The sequence below is a fragment of the Oncorhynchus mykiss genome, chromosome 27 (genome assembly GCF_013265735.2).
Source record: "Oncorhynchus mykiss isolate Arlee chromosome 27, USDA_OmykA_1.1, whole genome shotgun sequence".
NCBI classification, from domain to species: Eukaryota; Metazoa; Chordata; class Actinopteri; order Salmoniformes; family Salmonidae; genus Oncorhynchus; species Oncorhynchus mykiss.
This window is the reverse complement of record NC_048591.1, coordinates 24,283,473-24,295,986: the sequence shown is the minus strand read 5'-3', so window position 1 is coordinate 24,295,986 and position 12,514 is coordinate 24,283,473. Positions and strand designations below refer to the sequence as shown.

General features: G+C 42.7%; 1 protein-coding gene across 3 annotated transcripts in view; it reads right to left on the bottom strand.

Annotated features, from left to right (window-relative positions):
• The window catches only part of mipepa (mitochondrial intermediate peptidase a), a 46,795-nt gene extending 36,123 nt beyond the window's left edge, over positions 1 to 10,672 (bottom strand). Inside the window, exons 1-12 of one of the 3 annotated variants that reach the window (XM_036964900.1) lie at positions 10,037 to 10,672; positions 9,599 to 9,772; positions 6,397 to 6,485; positions 6,224 to 6,310; positions 6,066 to 6,129; positions 5,768 to 5,950; positions 5,331 to 5,487; positions 4,903 to 4,951; positions 4,442 to 4,502; positions 4,223 to 4,275; positions 414 to 567; positions 203 to 280 (exon numbers count right to left, since the gene is read on the bottom strand). In XM_036964900.1, coding sequence (XP_036820795.1) covers positions 203 to 280; positions 414 to 567; positions 4,223 to 4,275; positions 4,442 to 4,502; positions 4,903 to 4,951; positions 5,331 to 5,487; positions 5,768 to 5,950; positions 6,066 to 6,129; positions 6,224 to 6,310; positions 6,397 to 6,485; positions 9,599 to 9,772; positions 10,037 to 10,186 — 1,299 coding nt within the window. In that variant the 5' untranslated portion in view covers positions 10,187 to 10,672. The remainder of the gene's footprint in view (positions 1 to 202; positions 281 to 413; positions 568 to 4,222; positions 4,276 to 4,441; positions 4,503 to 4,902; positions 4,952 to 5,330; positions 5,488 to 5,767; positions 5,951 to 6,065; positions 6,130 to 6,223; positions 6,311 to 6,396; positions 6,486 to 9,598; positions 9,773 to 10,036) is intronic. The other 2 variants (XM_021588189.2, XM_021588188.2) reach the window with 2 other exon arrangements.
• Between the last annotated feature and the right edge of the window lie 1,842 nt (positions 10,673 to 12,514).

Sequence of the window (12,514 nt, the reverse complement as noted above, 5' to 3'; positions counted from 1 at the left end):
GAGGAAGGGAGAGACAAAGAGAACATTGAGGCCCTGCCTTGAAATACATTCTATGTACTGCTGGTTTCAAGATCAGTGCCACAGGGCCAGATACTTTTTTCTTTTGAACATGCTAGCTAACTTTTTTTGATCTACTGAAACTCATGTAATCTTTAAAGAAAGCCGGTTGTGTTGCGGGTGTGGCGTGTGAGGCTCTGTCTACCTGGTGAGGTTTATTTGCTCTGTGGAAGAAGTCACAGTAGATGTATCCCAGCAACCCCTCTGTCTCATGAACTACAGCCTGGACAGGAAGTGACAAAACAGTAAACTTAGGAGATCACACCATAGAAACACAATTTAGACTATGCAATCACAGCAAACAAATTAAAGCTTAAACACTAGGAACATTTGAATAGTTAAATATATTTTTTTACCAGTTTGCGGACATCATCATTCCACACCTCTCCTGCACTTGGATGTTCAGACATGATAGAGACTCCATAGAGCTTGGTGAAGAGGCTGTTCAGGCCCTCCATACAAGACCCCAGGGAGAAGTAGGGGCTGTAGAGGCTGGGCTCAATGTTGTACCTGTAACCAAAACACAACCACAAAATGACAAACACTTCAGCCTAATCTCAGTTGTGTGACTGTGACAAGCTACTGTAGACAATTGCAGGAATCTCATGCTAAAACCAAATGGGCATCTATTAGCAAGGTTCCGTAGTTATTGATGGTGTTTTACAGATTCCTCTTATTTCTCCCTAAAGCTACTTGATGCTCTGATTAACACTTGTCATGCTGACTCTTCGGACTAACGCTCTCAGACTAGCAGACATAAAAGGGGAAGCCCTATCAGTTGATCTGCAAGGCTCCTGTCAATCTTGGGGAGCATGCACAATTACCCACTTCTGGTGTGGACAAAGCAAGCCATTTGAAGCAAGCAATGCCTGCCCTGGAGGCATATCCAAATGTAATTTGGATTGAATTAAAACCAGTGAGAAGGCCATTTCCTACGCCCAGCTTTACAGACATGATTACCATGATGTGGCCTCCTTGCTTGATGTACAGTGCATTCGGAAAGTATTCAGACCCCTTGAATTTTCCACATATTGTTATGTTACAGCCTTATACTAAAATGGATTAAATAAATACAAATCCTCAATCTACACACAATACCCCATAATGACAAAGTGAAAACATTTTATTTTATTATTTTCATAAGTATTTAGACCCTTTGCTATGAGACTCGAAATTGAGCTCAGGTGCATCCTGTTTCCATTGATCATCCTTGAGATTATTCTACAACTTGATTGGAGCCCACCTGTGGTAAATTTAATTGATTGGCCGTGATTTGGAAAGGCAAACACCTGTCTATATAAGGTCCCACAGTTGACAGTGCATGTCAGAGCAAAAACCAAGCAATGAGGTCGAAGGAATTATCTGTAGAGCTCCGAAACAGGATTGTGTCGAGGCAGAGATCTGGGTATGGGTACCAAAGCATTTCTGCAGTATTGAAGAAGTTTGGAACGACTAAGAATCTTCCTAGAAATGGCCACCTGGCCAAGCTGAGCAATCAGGGGAGAAGGGACTTGGTCAGGGAGGTGATCAAGAACCTGATGGTCACTCTGGCAGAGCTCCAAAGTTCCTCTGTGGAGATGGGAGAACCTTCCAGAAGGACAACCATCTCTACAGCACTCCACCAATCAGGCATTTATGGTATATTGGCCAGACGGAAGCCACTCCTCAGTAAAAGGCACACAACAGCCCGCTTGGAGTTCGCCAAAAGGCACCTATAGGATTCTCAGACCATGAGAAACAAGATTCTCTGGTCTGATGAAACCAAGATTGAACTCTTTGGCCTGAATGCCAAGCGTCACGTCTGGAGCAAAACTGGCACCATCCCTACAGTGAAGCATGGTGGTGGCAGTATCATGCTGTGGGGATGTTTTTCAGCGACAGGGACTGGGAGACTAGTCAGGATCGAGCGAAAGATGATTGGAGCAAAGTACAGAGAGAGCCTGGATGAAAACCTGCTCCAGAGTGCTCATGACCTCAGACTGGGGCTAAGGTTCACCTTCCAACAGGACAACATCCCTAAGCACACAGCCAAGACAACGCATGAGTGACTTCAGGACAAGTCTCTGAATGTCCTTGAGTGGCCCAGCCAGAGCCTGGACTTTAACCCGATCGAACATCTCTGGAGATACCTGAAAACAACTGTGCAGCGACGCTCCACATCCAACCTAACAGAGTTTGAGAAGATCTGCAGAGAAAAGTGGGAGAAACTCCCCAAATACAGGTGTGCCTAACTTGTAGCGTCATACCCAAGAAGACTCGAGGCTGTAATCGCTGCCAAAGGTGCTTCAACAAAGTACTGAGTCAAGGGTCTGAATACTTATGTAAATTTCTTTCTTTTTTTCTTCTAAAAGCATGTTTTGCTTTCTCATTATGGGGTATTGTGTGTAGGTTGATGAGGGAGGATAAAATATGTAATCAATTTTAGAATAAGGCTGTGACGTAACAAAATGTGGAAAAAGTCAAGGGGCCTGAATACTTTCCGAATGCACTGTATATGGGACAAAGTCTATGGCAACAGGAAGCTTTTTCACCGACTGCTAATGGAATAATAGCAGTAATCATATGATCTTTCCTAAAGACTATTAAAGGGAGTAATTTATACTATCTTGCACATGATGTACTACTGGGCCTTCATTTACCACACATAATCTGAAACTCCTTTCAGTAGGACATGAACATTCTCCAACTGACTTCAGTAGGAACTGCAAACCACTAATGCTGCTGACTAAGAGAAAAGGGCAACAGGAGCCACTTAACGGTGGTGGTAACTATGGGCAACCAGCCATCCCTGGGAACCGACCGCATTCTAAACCCAACTCCTAACAACCAACATAGCACACCAAGAAGAGGGCTGAGGGGAAAGTGATTCGGAAACAGATTTTCCTCAGTTAAAAGAAGAAAAAAAACAACTCTCCAACATATCTCCCCCTCCTCAGACAGAGGTTGTGCCAAATCCCATTGTGGAAACAGCCATTGAGTCCATCCCCCAGGACCTGGAATGTCTGCATTAAAGCTTTAATAAACCGTTAGACTTATAGGTCTCTGGTGATCGCCTGAGTGGAAAAGCAGTTCATTAATAATGTCCGTAAAAAGACGACATGAGACCGGCGCAAAACTGGAGACGCTAGATGTGACCAACCACATCTCCCATTCACTCAAACGTTCACAGCAGATTAGGCCATTCCACTTCTCCATCTGTGAATCATGACATTTATGAATTACCCTTGACAATAAATATAATACGCTTTCTTAACCACCCAAAGCCCATAAATCAGCATTAAAACTGCAGAATATACTACGCACACTAGAACAAATGCATAGGGTCTCAACAGATAATACATAATATTGTATATGCTATTGGAGAAATCCTTTCCCGACAGACTAAAATGGGATTTACTCCTGCAATGAGTTCAGGTTGAGTTGAATGCTGTCTGGGTCCTCACTGTATTTTGGATGGTTCTCATCTGCCTAACACATTCAAACTCTGTCTTTCTATACTGTAGCATGGCAACAGTGATTCAGGTTGCATATTCTAATCCATTATTTTGGATATGTTCCATCACATAAATAAAAATGACAGGGAACATGTATTACGCAAGGATAATTCATTCAATTAAATAAACGCAGAGGGGAAAATCTTCAGGTAAAATGAGGTGACAGCGCAACTGAGCGCAAAGGAAGTTGATCCAGCTTGATTATATTGAAAATAATAAACAAAGACTTACGTAGCTCCCATTTATTTAACCTTTATTTAACTAGGCAAGTAGTTAAGAACAAATTCTTATTTACAATGACGGCCTACACTTGCCAAACCCGGACGACGTTGGGTCAATTGTGCGCCGCCCTACGGGACTCCCAATCACGGCCTGATACAGCCTGAATTCAAACCAGGGTGTCTGTAGTGAAGCCTCTAGCACTCTAGCAGTGCCTTAGACCGCTGCGCCACTCGGGAGCTCCCATGCTCCTCTCCTAACACAATTGATACTCGAGGAAGACCAGGTAAAAAAAAATAAATGATGCGCTGCACTGAAATACAAAGTTGCCACCCACCCCAACTACAGACAGATAGATAGAAATCAAACAGATTTATCTCATTGACAGTTGGCAGAGAATAACTGGATCAGTTGCTTTGTTTGAATAATAGATCTAGGACTGTAATACTCACCTTTCAGCACGCAACACACCACTGAAGTATGGAGGATCCCATGGCATAAGCTCCTATGGAAGATAAACATATTACTAATAGCTTGTGACAAGAATAAATAACGCACCACCATTTGTATTCACCTTTTTTTCATCTCACTATGGACTCATATCTTTATATGTACATTGCTACATCAGCTGGAATATGAATATTTATAAACGACGACAAAGCAGTATTTACCGCATTAAGGGGGTTGAGTTTTGTCTTCATGTCTTTAATCATCTCAAAGTCTATTGCGGTTCTGTATGGGAAGAAATTTCAAATGAGTGGCTGATGTGATTGCTGACTTCACTGTCAGGCCTAATTCAAATTCAATATGTGAAAAGTGTATTCATCTATTTAACAAACTATTATTTCTGCATTATAGTCAATTCTGTATCCAAATAACTGGATATCTGAAAGCTCCAGCATATAAATTGGAATTCAAACGTATTTGTTTTCAAACCTTCACTTCACTAAACTTATAAAGCTCTTTCACTCTTTCAAGGTTATATCGTCCCCTTGTGGTAGAGAGGATACATGTCAGCTTTTCAAGACAAGGTGGATTATATATTTCCTTATATATACTCTATATAAGGTGAACAAATTGTGTTGATTTTGGCATAGCTCATTTTTTATTGTACTTGTATTATGTGCTGTACCTTTCGGAGAGTTTGTCCGTCAGTAGCTGGAGGAAGTTCATCACTGTCTCTGTGGGCAGAAGAAAGGCGGGCCATGTTATAGCAGTCACACAGAAAGGCTTTATCATTCCCAACATCAACAGTGTAGCACAGTTGTAGTGTAATATTCTAACTGGGTGACAGTTTTTGCCTGGGTGATTTGTTTGTGTTTAATAGAGGGCATTGGTTGAATCATTCATTCATTCATGTAAACTGCTGGTAAACCTAGTTGAACAAGTATGTTTACTAACTTGGCGGTATCTGGCTGAAATGGTAGTCATTGCTAAATATCCCTCCTAATCATACACTGAAGCACTACCAATGCTTAAACATATGAATCCAAAAAAGGCCGAAGGTTTACTAATTGAAGTGAAAGTCATTGTTGGGGGACAGGGGCGGAAGCATAATACCTGGGGTTTTGGCCATGGTTCCCTGTAAAGCTCTGTGTGCGTAAGACTCATATCCCACCAGTTTGGCCAGTTTGTTCCTGCATTTCAACAGCTCTTCCAGACACTCCATCAGATCTGCATTTGGGTAGAGGAAAATCCTATAGGCAACCTCCCGAACCTGAAAAGAATGTCAAAAGCATGTGTTTCAGGTTCTTCACCCCTATCACAGAGCAACCCTCCCAGGCATGGAGCATCAAATAAAATCAGGACAAAATCAGGAAAATGCAGGACAAAGAGAGTCTGACTATTACTCAACAATAGCATTTCACACAGCATTAAGCAGCATTAAGTAGGCATTTCTCCAGATAGACTGCAGCGCCAGCAGTACAACTGGATATCATGTGAGATTGGCGCTACCAGGTGGTGAAAGAGAGAAACATTTGCAAATGAAAACATACCAGGTCATTAGAGGACTCAGCGTGTAGACCCCCAATCTGAATGAAACTGCCCTCCGTTGCAAAGTGGCAATGAATGTGCTCAGGTATAGCCGACTTTGCTATTCTGTTTGGGAGGTGAGAGCCCATAAGAAACTCATTGTTTAGATCCAAGAGCTTGACGTGAAGCTTGACAGCCTCTTTCCTCTGCAAAATGTAAAGTCAGAAAAGAGACAGTAAGATGGAGGATGGAGGATGAAAGAAACATGTGACAGGGGTGGTTATCAACACACTAAAAAACAATTAAAAAGGGGTACCTTACCAGTTTTTCATCCAGATGAATTCCACTGATCGCAAAGTCAAACATGAACAGCTCAGCCACTTTCCTAGGTAGACAGAAACATTTACATTACCTGAATGAAACTGTCAAGTCTACGCTAAATGAACTACCGGTGAAAGGATTTAGGTTGGAGAGCATACCTTGTTTCTGGGTCCAACTGAGCTAAAACTTCTTTGTTATCCAACAAATTCTTTAAACTTCTACAAAGGTCAACATTGGTGTTGAGTCTGTGAGATAAACAAACAGTGAAGAATCATTATGCAATATGCCACTCAATAACATATTCTACTAGACCTAGTTCAATGGCACTTACTTCTCTACAACTGTGCCGATCTCTATACATGTCTTCTCTGCTGCCTCACGGAAGGACGGTTCCGGATGTGCCACTTTCACAAAGTCAGCCTGGTTTGGGAAGAAAAATAACTGTACCTGTCAACTTAAATTGATTGTTTTTTGACTCTATCCTGTGCTTTCTACATGAATAACAATAAATATATACAGTACTAGTCAAAAGTTTGGACACACCTACTCATTCTAGGGTTTTTACTTTATTTTTTACTATTTTCTACATTGTAGAATAATAGTGACGACATCAAAACAATGAAATAACACACATGGAATCGTGTAGTAAACAAAAAAAAGTGTTAAACAAATCAAAATATATTTTATATTTGAGATTCTTCAAAGTAGCCACCCTTTGCCTTGATGACAGCTTTGCACACTCTTGGCATTTTCTCAAGCAGCTTCATGAGGTATTTAATATAGAGTGGGGAGAACAAGTATTTGATAACCTGCAAAATGGTCAGTGTTTCCTACTTACAAAGCATGTAGAGGTCTGCAATTTTTATCTTAGGTACACTTCAACTGTGAGAGACGGAATCTAAAACAAAAATCCAGAAAATCACATTGTATGATTTTTAAGGAATTAATTTGCATTTTATTGGATGACATAAGTATTTGATCACCTACCAACCAGTAAGAATTCCAGCTCTCACAGACCTGTTAGTTTTTCTTTAAGAAGCCCTCCTGTTCTCCACTCATTACCTGTATTAACTGCACCTGTTTGAACTCGTTATCTGTATAAAAGACACCTGTCCACACACTCAATCAAACAGATGCCAACCTCTGCACAATGGCCAAGACCAGAGAGCTGTGTAAGGACATCAGGTATAAAATTATAGACCTGCACAAGGCTGGGATGGGCTACAAGACAATAGGCAAGCAGCTTGGTGAGAAGGCAACAACTGTTGGCGCAATTATTAGAAAATGGAAGAAGGTCAAGATGACAGTCAATCACCTTCAGTCTGGGGCTCCATGCAAGATCTCACCTCGTGGGGCATCATGGATCATGAGGAAGGTGAGGGATCAGCCCAAAACTACACGGCAGGACCTGGTCTATGACCTGAAGAGAGCTGGGACCACAGTCTCAAAGAAAACCATTAGTAACACACTACGCCGTCAAGCCAGGGCAAGTCCAGGTCCGTCTGAAGTTTGCCAATGACCATCTGGATGATCCAGAGGAGGAATGGGAGAAGGTCATGTGGTCTGATGAGACAAAAATAGAGCTTTTTGGTCTAAACTCCACTCGCCATGTTTGGAGGAAGAAGGATGAGTACAACCCCAAGAACACCATCCCAACCGTGAAGCATGGAGGTGGAAACATCATTCTTTGGGGACGCTTTCTGCAAAGGGAACAGGACGACTGCACCGTATTGAGGGGAGGATGGATGGGGCCATGTATCGCGAGATCTTGGCCAACAACCACCTCCTCTCAGTGAGAGCATTGAAGATGGGTCGTGGCTGGGTCTTCCAGTATGACGACAACCCGAAACACACAGCCAGGGCAACTAAGGAGTGGCTCCATAAGAAGCATCTCAAGGTCCTGGAGTGGCCTAGCCAGTCTCCAGACCTGAACCCAATAGAAAATCTTTGGAGGGAGCTGAAAGTCCGTATTGCCCAGCGATAGCCCCGAAACCTGAAGGATCTGGAGAAGGTCTGTATGGAGGAGTGGGCCAAAATCCCTGCTGCAGTGTGTGCAAACCTGGTCAAGAACTACAGGAAACGTATGATCTCTGTAATTGCAAACACAGGTTTCTGTACCAAATATTAAGTTCTGCTTTTCTGATGTATCAAATACTTATGTCATGCAATAAAATGCAAATTAATTACTTAATCATACAACGTGATTTTCTGAATTTTTGTTTTAGATTCCGTCTCTCACAGTTGAAGTGTACCTATGATAAAAAATTAGACCTCTACATGCTTTGTAAGTAGGAAAACCTGCAAAATCGGCAGTGTATCAAATACTTGTTCTCCCCACTGTATATTTAACTAGACAAGTCAGTTAAGAACAAATTCTTATTTAAATGACAGCCTATACAGGCGAAACTCCCAAACTTTTCTTGTCGGATCTACACGAACCACGTAGGTCACCTATTTTGGATTCAAAACTGCGAATTTCGCCGAAAGGTGACTAGTTTGCATCCCTGATGATGAAACTGTCTCATGAGGACCGCCACAGGAAAGGAAGACCCAGAGTTACCTCTGCTGCAGAGGATACGTTCATTAGAGTTACCAGCCACTAAGGGGTGATGAATTGCAGCCCAAAGAAATGCTTCACAGAGTTCAAGTGACAGACACATTTCAACATCAACTGTTCAGAAGAGAATGCGTGAATCAGGCCTTCATGGTCAAATTGCTGTAAAGAAACCACTACTAAAGGACACCAATAAGCAGAAGAGACTTGCTTGGGCCATGAAACACAAGCAACAGACATTAGACCAGTGTAAATCTGTCCTTTGGTCTGTCCTTAGATTTTTGGTTCCAACCTCTGTGTCGCAGAGTGGGTGAACGGATGATCTCCGCATGTGTGGTTCCCACCGTGAAGTATGGAGGTGGTTGTGTGATGGTGCTTTGCTGGTGACACTGTCAGGAATGTATTTAGAATTCAAGGCACACTTAACCAGCATGTCTACCACAGCATTCTGCAGTGTTATCCCACCCCATCTGGTTTGCTCTTAGTGGGATTATTATCTGTTATTCAACAGGGCAATGACCCAACACGCCTTCAGGCTGTGTAAGGGCTATTTGACCAAGAAGGAGAGTGATGGAGTACTGCATCAGATGACCTGGCCTCCACAATCACCCAACCTCAAACCAATTGAGATGGTTTGGGATGAGTCTGACCGCAAAATGAAGGAAAAGCAGCCAACAAGTGCTCAGCATATGTGGGAACTCCTTCAAGACTGTTGGAAAAGCATTCCAGGTGAAGCTGGTTGAGAGAATGCCAAGAGTGTACAAAGCTGTCATCAAGGCAAAGGGTGGCTACTTTGAATAATCTAAAATATATTTATATTTGCTTAACACTTTTGGTTACTACATGATTCCATATGCGTTATTTCATCATTTTGATGTCTTCACTATTATTCTACACTTTAGAAAATAGATAAAATAAAGAAAAACCCTTAAATGAGTTGGTGTGTCCAAACTGTTGACTGGAACTGTATACATCTTACCAGGTCTGCTACTTTGCACAAGCCGTCTGAGAGTTGGTCAAAAGTCTCCACAGTAACAGCTCCAGGAGGGCTGCTGCAGACTTTATCCACCAGCTCCTGTGTGTCCTTCAGAGCCCTTTTAGTGGTCACCTCGAAGCCAGCAGGGGAGCTCAGCTCTGGGACTCCAAACAAGCCCTGTGAAGGTTTTAGGATACCGTTTGACTACATTATGTGGGTTGGAATTTAAAATACTGTTACTAGTCTAGACCAAATGCTATGTGAATGCTATCTGACTATTAGTTACTTTTCTTGACTGAAGGACAAAGCAGTGTTTGTAAAAACACTATAGTGACAAGTGCAAATCAAATACAGTAGTGTTAGATAAAACAACAACTAGCTACATCACATAGGCTAAGATACATTTGGGAATACTGTAGTTTCATGACTTGATTAACATACCACATTTTTTTCAAACAACTCAAGTCTTCTGTGAGGTTTGGCATTGAAGGCAGCTCCTACAGGTGACCAAGTGGTGACATTTCTCCTCCATATCGATGGCCATATCCCTCTGTGTTTTACAATGTAAAGCAAACGCTTGCAAGCTGACATGATAATGCACTTACGTTAATTAGCGATCTACAGATGACTTGACTGACTAACCCACTGACTCGGCTAGTACTGTAAACAATGGAGAAACGACTTCGAGGACATGCTAGCTAACGTTAACCAATAATTTAGCTACCAATCCACTTTGACTGATTAGGCTGAAGAATAAAGTTAAGTATTGTACACGCAAAATCCAGATATCTTCAGATGGTTTGATAGCCAACTGTCCAGTGATGAACGTAAAATATGTTTTTAGCAAGCATTTGGTAGAATTTGACAGTCAAGCGAACAGCTTCCACATGTTAGCTAATGATTGGTAAATGCATTTTTGTGCTGAAGAATACTATAAATTGATCAAAATGTATATTGCCACATTTACTTGATCAACTTGGCACTATATTAATATTCCAAAATATGTTTTAATGGTGCGGAATGGTAGGCATAACTATAAATATTTTTTTGCCTGTAACAGATAGCATAAGTTATACCGAAAGTGCTGAACGATTTATAAAATGGGTTATGCCTCGTTCATGTCCTGTCGGAAAATTGAGACTTCCGAATTAAAAGGAACGTAAGTTATTTGCGTAGAGCTTCCTATTGGTTAATTCTGAAGGTGTTATCACATATAGTCCTCTTTAAAATAAACGATCTCAGTACTCTTTACTGTGAATTCTGGTGTAAAAAGAAAATAAGCAAAATAACTCATCTTTGTATTCACACTGCCCTTCACCTATTTTGTGGTCTGAGTCCTCTTTGCATTCACATTGCTACTGTGTTTAGAAAGGACATTCACTCAATGCACTCTGTTTTTTTACAAAGTGCAGGACAAGCCATTCCATCAGAATGCGTTATTGGACAGCTAGATTTAACTAAATCAAATCAAATGTACACTGCTCAAAAAATAAAGGGAACACTAAAATAACACGTCCTAGATTTGAATGAATGAAATATTCTTATTAAATACTTTTTTCTTTACATAGTTGAATGTGCTGAAAACAAAATCACACAAAAATTATCAATGGAAATCAAATTTATCATCCCATGGAGGTCTGGATTTGGAGTGACACTCAAAATTAAAGTGGAAAACCACACTACAGGCTGATCCAACTTTGATGTAATGTCCTTAAAACAAGTCAAAATGAGGCTCAGTAGTGTGTGTGGCCTCCACGTGCCTGTATGGCCTCCCTACAACGCCTGGGCATGCTCCTGATGAGGTGGCGGATGGTCTCCTGAGGCATCTCCTCCCAGACCTGGACTAAAGCATCCGCCAACTCCTGGACAGTCTGTGGTGCAACGTGGCGTTGGTGGATGGAGCGAGACATGATGTCCCAGATGTGCTTAATTGGATTCAGGTCTGGGGAACGTGCGGGCCAGTCCATAGCATCAATGCCTTCCTCTTGCAGGAACTGCTGACACACTCCAGCCACATGAGTTCTAGCATTGTCTTGCATTAGGAGGAACCCAGGGCCAACCGCACCAGCATATGGTCTCACAAGGGGTCTGAGGATCTCGTCTCGGTACCTAATGGCAGTCAGGCTACCTCTGGCGAGCACATGGAGGGCTGTGCGGTCCCCCAAAGAAGGGGAGGGCTGTGCCACCCTACACCATGACTGACCCACTGCCAAACCGGTCATGCTGGAGGATGTTGCAGGCAGCAGAACGTTCTCCACGGCGTCTCCAGACTGTCACGTGCTCAGTGTGAACCTGCTTTCATCTGTGAAGAGCACAGGGCGCCAGTGGCGAATTTGCCAATCTTGGTGTTCTCTGGCAAATGCCAATCGTCCTGCACGGTGTTGGGCTGTAAGCACAACCCCCACCTGTGGATGTCGGGCCCTCATACCACCCTCATGGAGTGTTGTTTCTGACCGTTTGAGCAGACACATGCACATTTGTGGCCTGCTGGAGGTTATTTTGCAGGGCTCTGGCAGTGCTCCTCCTGCTCCTCCTTGCACAAAGGCGGAGGTAGCGGTCCTGCTGCTGGGTTGTTGCCCTCCTACGGCCTCCTCCACGTCTCCTGATGTACTGGCCTGTCTCCTGGTAGCGCCTCCATGCTCTGGACACTACGCTGACAGACACAGCAAGCCTTCTTTCCACAGATCGCATTGATGCTCCATCCTGGATGAGCTGCACTACCTGAGCCACTTGTGTGGATTGTAGACTCCGTCTCATGCTACCACTAGAGTGAAAGCACCACCAGCATTCAAAAGTGACCAAAACATCAGCCAGGAAGCATAGGAACTGAGAAGTGGTCTGTGGTTACCACCTGCAGAACCACTCCTTTATTGGGGGTGTCTTGCTAATTGCCTATAATTTCCACCTGTTGTCTATTCC